The 16,869-nt window shown below is 37.8% G+C and overlaps 1 protein-coding gene and 1 pseudogene across 1 annotated transcript in view; one reads left to right on the plus strand and one right to left on the minus strand.

Moving 5' to 3' along the window:
* The window catches only part of MSH2 (mutS homolog 2), an 85,823-nt gene that overhangs the window by 16,436 nt on the left and 52,518 nt on the right, over window positions 1-16,869 (minus strand). Inside the window, exons 9-10 of the mRNA XM_015094394.4 lie at window positions 2,029-2,152; window positions 204-354 (exon numbers count right to left, since the gene is read on the minus strand). Coding sequence (XP_014949880.3) covers window positions 204-354; window positions 2,029-2,152 — 275 coding nt within the window. The remainder of the gene's footprint in view (window positions 1-203; window positions 355-2,028; window positions 2,153-16,869) is intronic.
* On the plus strand, window positions 3,743-4,379 carry LOC106990785 (large ribosomal subunit protein uL22-like; annotated as a pseudogene).

Here is a 16,869-nt window from a genome sequence, read left to right on the forward strand (position 1 = left end):
TGAGGAAAAGCTGAATTATTCAACAAGTAGTGTTAGGATACCTGATCAAACTCTCTTAAGGAAAAAAACAAAAAGGCTTCAATCTTATTTTATGCCTTGTTTCAAGAAATAAAATAAAACTTCCTTATCATGCAACATTCACATTTCATCAGAGAATAGTTTATGGAACTAGTAAAGACTTAATTTAACATAGGCTTACAAACCTGTTTGTAAATTTAACACCATTCTTCTGGATATCTACTGTACTGAAATTTTTATTATTACGAAGGACTTTTTCTTCCTTGCACGTTACTCGGAAATAATAGCCAAACTGTGTGCTGGAATCCAGTTTAATCTGTTTGCCAGGATCTAAGCCTTCAAGATCAGAAAAAAAAGAAAGAGTATGTCATAGATATGCACAGCCATTTTAAATATAAGTGTTTAGAATACTTAAATCTAAATAGTGAAAAACATTCTTTTATTATTTACATGACAGCATACTGGAAATTATTTATACTATCTGACTGGGAAAGATGCACATCCTATTTCACTCAAAAAACTACATGAATTAAGCATATCTATAAAATATTTAAATCCCTCTTTTAATGTTAGCCTGTGATGTGGAGCCCGTTCTGGGTAAACCCATCCAAGGTTGCAGGGCACCAGCAGTGGGGTAGCTCTGTGTTTCAGATGCTTTGGGCACGACAGTAGGTAAGGTATGGTTGTTACCCTTGAGGAGTTCTGCTGAAGGTTCTTTAGTTAACCAAAGCCTTTCCCTGGAACTAATATAAAGCATAATTAAAGAAAAAAAAATACACTTTCCAAAGAAAAATGTGAGACTCTGAGATTGACAACGAAGCTCTAGAAAACACTAGGCCCTGTACTCTGTTAAGTGTAGAGAGCGTCACAAAAAAGGCAATGATCAATCAGCTAGACTATGCACCTAAGATTTTTAAATTTTTACGCTTGTCCTCTCCTCATTCATTCATCAATGTCATCTTTAGACCCCAAACCAGAAGAGAGAGATAGTATCTTAAAACTTAAGATAAATAAATTTATTTGCTAAAGCATGACTATGGAGTACTAGAAACAGCAAACAACTAAAGACAGATCTCACTTGACCAGGGAGGAGACACATAAAGAGAACATGGAGAGATCTATAAGAAGAGGAGGGTAAATTTCAATATCGTTCAAGTCAAAGATTAACTCTAGGATCAAGTTCATATATGAACTCTCCATGGAAACTATTTTTTAAAATTTTTATATATGTTGGTATGGGCATATACAACAGGGGGCTTCCCAGGTGGCGCAGTGGTAAGAATCTGCCTGCCAATGCAGGAGACTCAAGAGATGCAAGTTTGATCTGGAGAAGGAAACGGCAACCCCCTCCATTATTTCTGCCTGGAAAATTCCATGGACGGAGGAGCCTGGTGGACTATAGTCCATGGGGTCGCAAAGAGTCAGACATGACTGAGCACACACACAGGCATATACTAGAGTGATACTGCTCTGCGGGACCTTCTGATATGCTAAGATTTACTCATTTAACATAAAAGTCAAAGATGCTCATTACAAGAGGTTTATAAATTCAGAGCAAGACAGAACAAAACAGTGTGAGACAAATTAGGGAATAAGCTAGGGAGTTTAAAACAAGTAATTTTTAAAGTTGATATTAATGAAGTGCTTGGGAACCCCAAAGCCAAATCAATGAACTACTCCTAATAGAATTAGGCTTACAGAAAGAGTGTCATTTAAAACAGGTCTTACTTAAAAGATGTTGCAAGGGCCATATGGGGTGACTTGTTTGGCAGGAATGTGGGGTCATCCTGGGATTAGAGAAATTGGTTAAGAGATCAATCTGAAGGGGAGGCCAGGCCCCAGATGTAAAGAATCCTGTATGTAAACTTTATGTGACTGTACTTTTATTCAGTAGAAAACAGGGCTAGCATTTTAAACAAGGAGGTGGCATGATCAACTGTGTCTTCTAGCTCCAGTGTGGATACTGTGTAGACAAAAGAATTATTCAAACCTTCAAGGGCCCATTCTTACCTAGATCTCTAGCTGCACTTACTAATGTTGACTGCATCTTCTTTTCTAAGTCATCCATTATTTCTCTTAATTCACTCAAGTTAGGATCAAATGAAGGTTTTACAAGGAATTCATGGTTTTCCACCTATAAACAGAACAAAGTGTAGCCAAATTTTATCAGTGATGGATAAAGATGTAAGTCATGTAATTCTTTGCTTATTTAAAATTCACTAATGTTTTGAGTTAAATGATTCACTATCTATAAGTTATTCAGTCACAACTGTAAAGGAGTTTTTACTGATTAACAGATGTAAAGAGTTCTATTTATTAGGAGCTGAGACCTCTAGATACACAAAAATTATTCATATGAAACAGTTTAGTGCTAATGATGCTTTTTACCACTAACAGTATACGTTATTTTTATTTATATTTTTCCCTAAACAATGTTTAAAGACTGTAACAGAATGGTTTTTGCCCAAACCAAGGATCTATCTTAGGAATTTCAGAAAGTTAGCTCTTGAAATCCTTTTTTGAAACAAAAAAAATGACTAAAACTTAAACAGACAAAATTATGAAAAACTATTTTTTAAAAAAAGAATGACATCTATCCACACACATAATAAGAACTATTAAAAAGACCTAATTTCATATAAAAGTATGAGTCAGTTTTCTAAAATGAGGAAATTTTAAAAAAAATCAGTATGTGAGATTGATATAAATTCCTAATTACTATCCACTTAATCAGAGCATACCTTCTCCACATACCAAACACAAGAATGAGAAAATAAAATATTACAGAAAACTATCATAAAAGAGAATAAAACATTTATCAAATAACTTTCTCAATTTAAACCAACAAAAGATTTTATAATATACTAAAATTTTAAATTTCAAACAAAACTAACTTTTTTTAAAGGCAGAAGATTTGTAAAAATAGCTTTGTAAAATATAAAAATGTAAAGGTTGACATTTTCTTTTTTAAAAAGGCACTCGTTTGCATGTATGAGAAAAACATCAAGTCATTAAGTGGGCAAGTATAAAAATACACAACTCACAGATGAGAAAATAAGTAGTAAACTAAAGTCACAGAAAAATGCTAAAGCTCCATAATAACAAAAGGCATGAATGTTTAAGCACCCTTAAGATATTATTCTACAGCTTTGTTTTTTTTTTTTTTAAGAAAAAGAAACCTACTCCCAAATACTAATGAGGCTACAGTGAAATTAGTATACTCATTCATTTCTAGTGAGAATCTAAATTGCTATAACCTAAAAAAAAACAAAAAAGCAATATGCGATAAGACTCAGAGATATTTGTTATACTCTGACATAGCAATTCTACTCCTAGAAATTCAATCTAAGGAAATAATGCAACAGAAGCAAACACCACATGGATGAATAAGATCTCTACAGATTTATCTGTTATAAGGCCTGGAAATAACAGAATGTCACAATATTTGCACAATGGTACATCAACAGAATATTGTACAGTTATTCAAACAGACAATGAAGACGACTTAGAAACAAGGACTAAGACTCACGATAACTCCAAGGGAAAAATTAATGCTACAATGGTGGCCTGACAGTGTTACAGAACTGCCTTCTTCCAACAAACTTAAGAGAAGTGATGCTGAGCCAGGCTAAATTCCTATCCTCATTCCCACCTTCCAGTAATCCACGGGTGAGTCAAAAAAACCCTGAGAAAGCTCACTTAATAATCCCAATCTGGCTTGTAAGCAGCCTGAGGTGACCCCTAAAAATGGTATGCTATTCACCTGACCCAGAAAACCTCACAAAATCATGCAAATCAAGAGGTCCAAATCTTCGTGTTCACTTTAAGAACACTCGTGAAACTGCCCAGGCCATAAAGGGTATGCATATCTGGAAAGCCACCAGTATCTGAAGGATGTCACTTTAAAGAAGCAATGTGTGCCATTCCGTCGTTACATCGGTGGAGTTGGTAGGTGTGCACAGGCCAAACAGTGGGGCTGGACGCAGGGTCGGTGGCTCAAAAAGAGTGCTGAATTTTTACTACACATGCTCAAAAATGCAGAGAGTAATGCTGAACTTAAGGGCTTAGATGTAGATTCTCTGGTCATTGAGCACATCGAAGTGAACAAAGCCCCCAAGATGTGGCGCAGGACTTACAGAGCTCACGGTCGGATCAACCCCTCCATGAGCTCTCCCTGCCACACTGAGATGATCCTTACTGAAAAAGAACAGATTGTTCCTAAACCAGAAGAGGAGCCTGCACAGAAGAAAAAGATATCCCAGAAGAAACTGAAGAAACAAAAGCTTATGGCCTGGGAATAAATGCCGCAAAAAATAAATGCAAATAAAAGTAAAAAAAAAAAATCCCAATCTGGAGAGAAGACCCAGATGAAGCAAGGGAAAGTAATGACTGAGCTCTAACTTACTAAACAGTCTTAGGCTGCACCCCAAATGGAGTGCCCTTTGGTAATGCTGTACTCCTCCCAAACAATGGATAAGAAAATATACCACCCAACCAAGTGTTCTAACTTAGAACTTAAGTATTCCAACAAACATGACACAATGACTTCTATAAGTTGTTTTCATATCATCAGCCACTTAGCACCAGAAACACACCAGCTATTACCCTAGACTACACAACAGGAAATATTAATAGAACAAAACAAACCCAGGCTTAGAACTCCAAAATGGTATAATAAAATCAAGAAAAAAGATTTTAAAAAAAGAAAGGAAAATCAGATCCTAGCAGTATCACTGAAGTAAAAATAAATACAAATAATACACATGTAAATATATAAATAAAATACAAATAAAATTTAAAAACTGGCTTAAAACTCAGCATTCAAAAAATGAAGATCACGGCATCTGGTCCCATCACTTTATGGCAAGTAGAAGGGGGGAAAAAGTGGAAACAGTGGCAGATTTTATTTTCGTGGGCTCCAAAATCACCATAGATGGTGACTGCAGCCTTGAAATTAAAAGATGCTTGCTCCTTGGAAGAAAAGCTATGACAAACCCAGACAGCATATTAAAAAGCAACACTTTGCCAACAAAGGTCCATAGAGTCAAAGCTATGGTTTCTCCAACAGTCATGTATGGATGTGAGAGCTGGACCATAAAGAAGGCTCAGCGCCAAAGAATTGATGCTTTTGAATTGTGGTGCTGGAGAAGATTCTTGAGAATCCCTTGGATAGCAAGGAGGTCAAACCAGTCAATCCTAAAGGAAATGAACCCTGAATATTCACTGGAAGGACTGATGCTGAAGCTGAAGTTCCAGTACTTTAGCCACCTGATGCAAGGAGCTGACTCAGTGGAAAGACCCGGATACTGGGAAAGATTGAGAGCAACAGGAGAAGGGGGCAACAGAGAATTAGATAGTTGGATGGCACCACTGACTCAAAGGACCTGAGTCTGAACAAACTCTGGGAGATAGTGATGGAAAGGGTAGTCTGGTGTGCTCCAGTCCATTGAGTTGTAAAGAGTTGGACATGACTTAGGGACTTAACAACAAATAAATACAACAGCGAAGAGATACTGTTGAATAGAATTACCTGTACTGACATAGAAGAAAAGACTTGATATAATCAGAAATTTCACAAGACAGAGACTGAAGTAATTAGAGAGGAGAAAAAGAATATAAGGAAGATACTAGAAATCTTCAAAAACAAAAGCAAAAACTCCACTATCCTAGAAATACTAGATAAAACATTATAAGCATTTTTTTTCAAATATGTTTATAGTTAAGAGAAAACTAGATACCTGAGCTCCTACAAAGTGGAATCAGTCCCCAGCATAAAGCAGGCCACAGGGCCATTTAAAAATCTTACCTCATGAGAAATGGTAACAATTAAGAGAAACCTGCCTCCAGCAGCTTGGGCACCAAGAAAGGGAAAGTCGGGGCAGAATCTTCTCTCTGACAATGTGTGACCAAAAGCCTGCCTTTACTATATACAGAATAGGTGAAGGGAAGTCGCTTAGTCATGTCCTACTCTTTGCGACCCCGTGGACTGTAGCCTGACAGGTCTTCCGTCCATGGGATTTTCCAGGCCATAGATAACTATTAACAGTAAGGATCTAGTGTATACAGCACAGGGAACTCTACTCAATGCTCTGTAATGGCCTGCATGGGAAAAGAATCTAACGAGGAGTGGATACATGCATGAAGTGAAGTGAAAGTTGCTCAGTGGTGTCTGACTCTTTGTGAACCCACAGACTATACAGTTCATGGAATTCTCTAGGCCAAAATATTGGAGTGGGTAGCCTTTCCCTTCTCCAGGGGATCTTCCCAAACCAGGGATCAAACTGGGTCTCCCGCACTGCACGCGGATCCTTGACCAGCTAAGCCACAAGAGGAAGCCCAAGAATACTGGAGTGGGTACCCTATCCCTTTTTCTGGGGGATCTTTCCGACCCAGGAATTGAACCAGGGTCTCCTGCATTCCAGGCAGACGCTTTAACCTCTGAGCTGCCAGGGAATATGTAGAACTAATTCACTTTGCTGCACAGCAGAAACTAACACAACACTGTAAATCAACTATACTCCAATACAAACTAATTTAAAATAAACAAATAAATAAACGCCTTCACCTGGATTGGGATTTCAAATGTCTGCTACTTATCTTAGCAATGCAAAAGGCTGCTGGTTGCGGCCATTTCTATTATCCCCTCCTTCTACAGTGATAGAACTGACAATTTTTCAGAAGAAATGTTAACTACTAAGAACAAACACTACATTTTCCAGCTTCCCTTGCAGCTGGTGTGAGCATATAACCAAAAGACTGTGAGCAGAAATGATGTGTACCATTTCCAGAATGTGACCTCCTCTTCCTTGTCCTCTGCCATTGGCTGGAATAAAGTTAAGGAAGTGAGCTATCCTGGATCTTGAAGGAGAAGTAAAGGAGAAGACGGGCTACAGAGATAGTGAGCCTGCCCTGCCAGCCCTGTGTTGCTATGCCCACACAGTCATGATAGAAAACTAAACCCCTATCCTTTTTAAGCCATTGTCATTTATTTGCTCAATGGTGTCTGACTCTGGTTTCTTTCTCAGCAGCTAAGTCTTTGCCAGTAGCCTAATCTTGCCCAAACAAATGTAGAAAGCTCCAGACTGAGAAATTAACTTAAAAGTGTTCCTGGGTTAATTACATTTGTAGGGTATAAAGCAAAAGCAAATTTTATCTGAGGGGATATATGATTTGCCTGTATAACTTGCACAGGAAGAATGCAGATAAATGAGTATTATCTAAACATACATAACAGACAAGGAAACAAGACACCATGAGTAAGAGACTCAAAACAATAACAAAAGACAGCAGAAAGAAGACAAGGAGCAGATTTAAATCCAAGAAATTTTAAAGATGGAATATTAAATATATTTAAAACATTTAAAGAATGAGAACAGAACATGTGAGCAAAGAACAAGATATTACTTTAAAAAAAAAAAAGAGTAGACAGACTTAGAAGTGAACCAAACAACTTTTATAAATGAAAAATATAATGATTAATTTTTTTAAAAAAATGGGTTGTTAAACTACACATCAGATTTGACAAATTAGACTATCTGAAGTAACCACAAAGAAACCAGCAAAGACACATGCTGAAAAAGTACTGAAGAGGCCAACACATGTCTAATCATGGCATTAGAAAAAGAGTGAAGAAATACAGTATTTGAGGAGATAATGACTAATAACTTTCCAGAACTGATAAAAGATAATAATTTTCTGATTAAGAAAATGCAGCAAATCCAAATAGGAAAAAAGAAAAAGAAACTCACTTTTGGACAGAGTAGTAAAAGGAGCCAACATCTGGAAACAAGATTTGTAAACAACAAAATAGTGCAAGCCAAAGGACCGTGCAACACAATTTCACACGCACTGAAGAAAAGCAGCCGTCAGTGTGAAACTGCACCCCCAGTAAAAACACACTTCACGAGCAACCTAGCCCTGGGCTTCACCCTTGTTCTTGCACGGTCCTTTGGCTTGCACCACTGTGCTGTTGACCCACCTTGTTTCCAGATATTGGCTCCTTTTCCTACTCTGTCCAACAGTGGGTTCCAACAAACAAAATCTGACTAACAGCCGACCCCCCGCCAATAAAGGAACACCTAAAGAACATCCAGGAAGAAGGAATGAACAGCAACAAAAATGATAGGCATACAGGTAAATCTAAACCGAACACTGACTAGAAACAGTGGAAATCCAAGGGGCATAAAGACAGAAATAAAGGATCAGCCAATAATGAAGAAATGTTATCTGATCTAAGGTATTCTAAGGTCCTGATATTTGAGGGGAGATGTAAAAACATGCTGACAGGTTTCTCACTTTCATGAGTTACGTATACACATTTAAAAAAAAAAGTCTGTAAATAACTTCAAACCAGTGCGTGTTTGATAGGACGGAGGAGCATGAGGGGAAACAAATGGGAATTTTTAAAATCCAATCAATATAAAAGAAAGAAAGAGTGGGTAAGGGGAACCAGGAAGAATAGGAATCACAAAATAATTTGGTAGAAATAAATCCAAACTGCCCCTTAAAAAAAAGATTATCAAATTACACTTTGAAATAAATAAAACGCATCTACAAGGTTTACCTAAACCAAAAAAACTCACAAAGGATTGAAAAAGATATACTATGTAAAAAAAACAAAAAATAAGGACTGGCATTGCTTTCTTATTATCAGACAAAATATATCTAAGGCAAAAAAGATTACATAATAATAGGATGACTATTATGAAAGTGTCCCTGAAGATTCAATTCACTGCAGAAAAAAATAATAGCTCTGTGCCTTGAAAACATAAGAAGGAAAATTTCTTCACATTTCTCTTAGTAACTCAGCAGATTAAATGTTAGCAAGTATCCAGATAATGTGAACAAAACAACTAAAGTTTTACTTAATGGACATATAGAAAACTCTGCAACCAAAATTAGGGAGCACTTATAATCCATGAATACATGGAGAATTTTATGAAATTGACACATACCAAGCTTATAAACTTAAAAACTTTCTAAACAAATGACAAATCAAAGAACAAGTGATGATGGGAATAAATGACTCAAAACTGAGTAAGAAATAATACCTCTCAAAACATATGGGATGCATTCAGCTAAAACAACACATAGAAAAGTATAACCTTAATTGCTTACTAAAAAAGGCTAGAAAAATAGAGACTGAAAGACATCAAAAATAGATGAAATATATATGTAAGACTGGAAATTAATAAAAAACAAAACAACCCAAAGGTACAGGGAGGATTTAAAAGTCAAAAGTTGATCCTTTAAAATAAACAGGCTAAGCAAAGATAAAATATCAGAGGCACAAATTATATTAAAAATAAACAGGAACTCTGCCTGCAAATACAGCAGTGCTTTTAAAAATAATAAGCAATCACTATGAACAACTTTTGGCAACTGGAAAACTCAGAAACAAACTCTGTGTCCAAAAGTGGGTTCCAACTTTATCTCCTAGAAAAAGGGTTTAGTATTCAGAATATAAATAGAATTCATAACTCAATGACCTTCCCTGGTGGCTCAGATGGTAAAGAGTCTGCCTGCAATGCAGTTCAATCCCTGGGTTGGGAAGATCCTCTGGAGAAGGAAATGGCACCCCACTCCAGTATTCTTGCCTGGAAAATCCCATGGACAGAGGAGCCTGGCAGGCTATAGTCCATGGGGTCACAAAGAGTTGGACACAACTGAGCGAACATGTCCCATTCATAATTCAAAGACAAACAACCCAATTTAAAAGTGAGCAAAAAATCTGAATAGACATTTCTCCAAATATACAAAATGGTCAACAAATATGAGAAAAGATGCTTACCTTCAGATACTAGGGAAATGCAAATCAAAACCACAGTGAAATATAACTTCATTACTAACTAGGATGGCTACTAAACAATGAAGAAGAAGAAAAAAAAAAAAACAAACACCCGCAAGTATTAGCAAGAATGTGCAGAAATTGGAATCCTCATATATTGCCGGTAGGAATTTTAAGTGGTAAAGGTACCAGGGAGAACAGTGCAGTGATTCCTCAAAAAGTTAAACATAAAATTACCATATGACTCAGCAATTTCACTCCTAGCTATATATCTAAAATAGAACAAATAGTTGTACATGACTGTTCAAAGGCATACTATTCATGCTAGCCAAAAAGCAGAAACAACCTACATGTCCATCTACAAGTGACTAGAGAAACAAAACATGGTATACCCATACAATGGTACATTACTGGTCATAAAAGAAGCCAGTCACAAAAGGCTACATATTGTATGATTCCATTTATAAATGTCTAGAATTGGCAAGTCAGCAGAGATGAAAAGTAGGTTAGTGGTTGCCAGCAACTGAGGAAACTGGGAAAGAGAGTAGCTGCTAATGGGTATGGGTCTCCTTTTGGTAGTAATGGAAAATAGTTTAGAACTAAGTGGTAGTGGCTGCACAACAATGAAAACGTGCTAAATACCAATGAATAATATGCTTTTAAAATTTTTATGTAAATTACTCTCCAAAAATGTAATCACTGGAAAGAAAAAAAAGGGAAAAATATAATATTCATGGATAGAAAGACTCAATGTTGCAATGATGTTGATTCTCCCCTAAGTTAATCACTAAATTAAATGCAATTTCAATCAAAATATTGATAAGACAATATTATTTATAAAGTTTAGAAATTATAGTAATGAAATGCATGAAAATTATAACAATAAATACCAGTTCCAGGATAGCACATAATTCTGTGGAGGGATGTACGAAACAGGACTTTGTAGTGAGCATACTATTAGTATACTAGACAAGTATTTCCTAATTAAATGTTAAGATTTTTAAACACCTCAAAAAGGAGGAAAGTGAATGGAAAAATTGACAGGAGAAAGGATGTGGTCAGAAAGAGGGGGAAGGAAAGACAGGGGTTGGAAGAGAAAAGGAAGGAAACGGGTCGGGTCGAGGCATGGGAGGCCAGACAAAGGAAAGGGGGGAGGTGAAAGCAGGGAAAGTTAAGGGGTGAAGAAAAGAGAATAGGAATGAGGAATTTTTCAGACACCCAGGCAGGAAGAGCAGATCACCTGAAATGTGGGGATGGAGAGGTGGGTGGGGAGGAGGTGGCAGTTGTAAATCAAAGTGGTAACAGACATTCACTATCTTCTGAATGTCAGAAAATAGTGATGCACCCTGGAAGTTTTAAGAAAGCACTAACTGTAACATGGAACAACAGACTGGTTCCAAATACAAAAAGGAGTGCATCAAGGCTGTATATTGTTACCCTGCTTATTTCACTTCTATGCAGAGAACATCATGAGAAACGCTAGGCTGGAAGAAGCACAAGCTGGAATCAAGACTGCTGGGAGAAATATCAATAATCTCAGATATGCAGATGACACCACCCTTATGGCAGAAAGTGAAGAAGAACTAAAAAGCCTCTTGATGAAAGTGAAAGAGGAGAGTGAAAAAGTTGGCTTAAAGCTCAACATTCAGAAAACGAAGATCATGGCATCTGGTCCCACCACTTCATGGGAAATAGATGGGGAAACAGTGGAAACACGGTCAGATTTTATTTTGGGGGCTCCAAAATCAGTGCAGATGGTGATTGCAGCCATGAAATTAAAAGATGCTTACTCCTTGGAAGGAAAGTTATGACCAACCTAGATAGCAAATTCAAAAGCAGAGACATTACTTTGCCAACAAAGGTCCATCTAGTCAAGGCTATCGTTTTTCCTGTGGTCATGTATGGATGTGAGAGTTGGACTGTGAAGAAAGCTGAGCGCCAAAGAATTGCTGCTTTTGAACTGTGGTGTTGGAGAGGACTCTTGAGAGTCCCTTGGACTGCAAGGAGATCCAACCAGTCCATTCTAAAGGAGATCAGTCCTGGGTATTCATTGGAAGGAATAATGCTAAAGCTCAAACTCCAATACTTTGGGCACCTCATGTGAAGAGTTGACTCACTGGAAAAGATTCTGATGCTGGGAGGAACTGGGGGCAGGAGGAGAAGGGGACGACAGAGGATGAGATGGCTGGATGGCATCACTGACTCAATGAACGTGAGTTTGGGTGAACTCCTGGAGCTGGTGAGGGACAGAGAGGCCTGGCGTGCTGCAATTCATGGAGTCGCAAAGAGTCAGACACGACTGAGCGACTGAACTGAACTGAATTATAATAAAGATTTGTTTGAGAATAAAGCTAAAAGACAGATATGGTTATCAAGCATGAAGAAATTCAAGGCCTATAATAATATTCATCAACTTAAACAAAAAATACCTGAAAAACAAATCTGGCCAAATAAAAGTTGAATTAAGCATTTTAAAACACAGGAATGAAGAAGCCGTGGTAAAAGAACATGATGAGCACTGAAATCATTTACAAAAAAAAATGAACACTAAACAGCCTGGAAATTGGAATTAAGGCTGCAGACATATGCATATTTTAGACCTGGCCAGTGCAAAAATAAAACTATTAAAAACCAAGAGGTATAAAGGGAGTTCTGTAGAACCACATATGAGTGAGTGGTTAATTGCTCAACTTTCAGGGCAGGTAATTAATACTCCAAAACTGAAGCATGTTTGTCAAAGAAACTTCAATCTTTTCATATTTTTCTAATTTAAGTTTCTTTAACCTATGTTTTACATTATTTTCCCTCTCTTATGGTGAAAAATCATTCAACTGAAGCTAAACAATTCCCTCCAGTAATTTTTTTGTTGTTATTACACTGAAAGCCATTAGGTTAGACCCTTTTAAAAGTTACATTTACAGTATGAGTTTCCTGCTCTAATTTATCTATGCATCTGTCTGCACATAACCATAAAAAGACCATTAGCTATGTCTCAATGGGGGCACTACTAGGATATTGAATAGGACAGTACTTTATTGTAAGGGATTAAAATGCAAAATTTCAACGTCTGTTCTCTAAACCTTCAATCCTGCTCATACTTGAGAACAGACTAATTTTAATAACAGTCATTTCTGGGTGATAGATGTGGGAGATATTTTAAACTTCCATCTCTCTTCCTTTCTGCATGGTGTGAATGCTTTATATAGGTATCGGTTTTATAAAAAGTGTTTTATTTTTAGGCCATGAGGCATGAGGGATGTTAGTTTCCTGACCAGGAATCAAACCTGCGCCCCCAGCATTGGAAACAGGGAGTCTTAACCACTGGACCAAGAGGGACATCCCCTGCTGCTGCTGCTGCTAAGTCGCTTCAGTTGTGTCCGACTCTGTGCGACCCCATAGATGGCAGCCCAACAGGCTCTGCCATCCCTGGGATTCTCCAAGCAAGAACACTGGAGTGGGTTGCCATTTCCTTCTCCAATGCATGAAAGTGAAGTCGCTCAGTCATGTCTGACTCTTAGCGACCCCATGGACTGCAGCCCACCAGGCTCCTCTGTCCATGGGATTTTCCAGGCAAGAGTACTGGAGTGGGTTGCCACTGCCTTCTCCAGGACATCCCCTAGTCCTGTGTTTTTTAAAGTAGAACTATTAGAAAAAATGCCAATAGGTTCTGACAGTTAATTCTAGGTGGGAGAATAGGAATACTTCCCTTTTTTGTATTTCTTTTTCATTTTCAAGTATAAAACCTTTAAAGTATACTGCATATAAAATACAGTATCTTTAAAACTTCTATACACTCTACAATGATATAGTTATATCAGAGCTATTCAACTGTGGCTTATTAAAAACGATTTCAACTTTTTGTCCCAGTATTTTCAATAAAAATTTATCTAAAGTCATTACTTTTCCAAGATGAAATATCAGTAAGGAGTATATGTAAAAACTAAGATTCAAAGATAAAATGGTCCAAATACATACAGAAAGGTTTAAAAATTTCATACATCCCACTGAATCACCCAATAAACTAACATTGTTTACTTTTTGTGAAAAATCACTGTTATTTTTGAACCCTGCTTTATGGTAGTTTTGCTCTACATTTACTTCAAAAACGGAAAATCATTCCATAAAATTTACGGAAAGCAGCCACAAAAACAACTGATGTATTTATGTAAAAAGCTAAGCCTAGGAAAAGATAAAAAGTAACCCAACCATTCACATAAACGACTGCTCCCCTCATCACATGAATTCCTAAGTGCACAGCTAGAAAATATGAAATCATACATAAAATGACTGGTATTCTCCTGAGGTTTTTCTCAAAGTGGTTCTGAGTCATGTAATTGAAATGCCTAAACTCATCACAAATATCCACAATGACAGTGAGGGTTGGAATCACCTTATAACCCAAGCTAAGTTTAAAAGTTTGTAACTGAGAATAAAGAAGATATTATAGTAAGTCACCTCCCTAGAGACTCTAGACAGGTTTTAACTAGGAATCTGCTTTATTTAAAAGACAGTATCATACTATAAAACATGAAAGTCTACAGCTGCAGGGCAGAATCTTAGGAGACACTCCTGGTGGTCTCATGACAGTTACTCCCCTCTTTCCCCCGTCCCAGCAGAGCTCTTACTTTGTGTGCCTCCAGCTAGAGAAATAACGTGCCCTTAGTTATCTTAGGCCCATCATCACATTCTCTGGCCACACGCACTGCTCAAACAGTCCCATCAAGGCAAACTGCAGGAATCTTTCTTGGAATATGGCATGAACTTCTACTGGTAGGTAGCCATCTTAGAGCCAAAAGAGAAACCAGCCTTAGGTTAAAATTTAAATCATAAAATAATAGAAAAGATCAAGAAATGAAGTTCTTTGATGAGCTCACAGAGCTTCTGAATAAAAGCAACCCTATGAGCCGAGATGTACTGAGTTTAGATTACCTGCAAAAAAATACGAGTCCTAACTGATACTAAGCTTAACCTCAAATAATCTACTCAGAAAAAAAAATAAAAGGAAATCCACAACTCACACCTTACTGGCAAAGAACTTAATGTCGAAGGGGTCCACAATGTGTCACTGTGGCATAAAAATTATACTGAGACAAAACGTGAGAGTAGACTTTGTTTCTGAGCCCCGTTATTTCCATAGCAGCAGAGCACCCCAAAAAACTCAACTGTCAAGTCCTCTCTCACAGAGTTTCACAACCAGGGAAGTCAAAACTATCATATCTTCCAAAGAGCTCACTCATCTGCCCTAAAAGCCATTTGCTTTCCAGTCAGTGCCCTCTCTCCCTCTCCCCCTTCCCTACTAAGATAGGATACAAGTCCCAAATTCTAACAGCTTCCTTAATTAATATTTTTCTGTGAACTCAAAATCTGTGCTCTTGCTCATCTGGTTTTGCAGTCCTTAGGTGCAATCTCAAAATCGACAGAATGATCTTGTTTCGCTTCTAAGGCACACCATTCAATACCACAGTAAGCAAAGTCTATGCCCCAACCACTAATGCTGAAGAAGCTGAAGTTGAACAGTTCTATGAAGACCTACAAGACCTTCTAGAAGTAACACCAAAAAATGATGTCCTTTTCATCACAGGGGACTGGAATGCAAAAGTAGGAAGTCAAGAGATATCTGGAGTAACAGACAAGTTTGGCCTTGGGAGTACAAAATGAAGTAGGGCATAGGCTAACGGAATTTTGCCAGAGAACACACTGGTCATAGCAAATACCCTCTTCCAACAACACAAGAGAAGACTCTACACATGGACATGACCAAATGGTCAATACCAAAATCAGATTGATTCTTTGCAGCCGAAGATGGAGAAGCTCTATATAGTCAGGGGAGAAGGCAATGGCAATCCACTCCAGTGTTCTTGCTTGGAGAATCCCAGGGATGGCGGAGCCTGGTGGGCTGCCGACTATGGGGTTGCACAGAGTCAGACACAACTGAAGTGACTTAGCAGCAGCAGCAGCAGCAGCATACAGTCAGGAAAAACAAGACCGGGAGCTGACTGTGGCTCTGATCATGAACTCCTTATTGCAAAATTCAGACTTAAATTGAAGAAAGTAGGGAAAACCACCAGACCATTCAGGTATGACCTAAATCTAATCCTTTACAATTGATTATACAGTGGAAGTGACCGAAAAATTATGGACAGAGGTTCGTAACACTGTACAGGAGATGGTGATCAAAACCATCCCAAAGAAAAAGAAATGCAAAAAGGCAAAATGGTTGTCTGAGAAGGCCTTACAAATAGCTGAGAAAAGAAGAGAAGTGAAAGGCAGAGGAGAAAAGGAAAGATATCCATCTGAATGCAGAGTTCCAAAGAACAGCAAACAGAGATAAGAAAGCCTTTCTAAGTGAACAATGCAAATAAATAGAGGAAAACAATAGAATGGGAAAGACTAGAGATTGTTTCAAGAAAATCAGAGATACCAAGGGAACATTTCATGCAAAGACGTGCTCGATAAAGGACAGAAATGGTATGGACTTAGAAACAGAAGATATTAAGAAGAGGTGGCAAGATACCCAGAACTATACAAAAAAGATCTGAACGACCCAGATAACCACGATGGTGCGCTCACTCACTTGAGCCAGACATCCTGGAATACGAAGTCAGGTGGGCCTTAGAAAGAAGCATCACTACAAACAAAGCTAGTGGAGGTGACGAAATCCCAGCTATTTCAAATTGTAAAACATGATGCTGTTAAAGTGCTTCATTCAATATGCCAAAAATTTGAAAAACTCAGCAGTGGCCACAGGACTGGGAAAGGACAGACTTTATTTTTTCTGGGCTCCAAAGTTCCTCAGATGGTGACTGCAGCCATGAAATTAAAAGACACTTTCTCCTTGGAAGGAAAGTTATGACCAACCTAGATAGCATATTGAAGAGCAGAGACATTACTTTGCCAACAAAGGTCCATCTAGTCAAGGCTATGGTTTTTCTAGTGGTCATGGATGGATGTGAGAGTTGGACCGTGAAGAAAGCTGAGCGCCGAAGAATTGATGCTTTTGAACCGTGGTGTTGGAGAAGACTCTTGAGAGTCCCTTGGACCGCAAGGAGATCCAACCAGTTCAT

This window comes from Ovis aries, chromosome 3 (assembly GCF_016772045.2).
Source record: "Ovis aries strain OAR_USU_Benz2616 breed Rambouillet chromosome 3, ARS-UI_Ramb_v3.0, whole genome shotgun sequence".
Taxonomy (NCBI): Eukaryota; Metazoa; Chordata; class Mammalia; order Artiodactyla; family Bovidae; genus Ovis; species Ovis aries.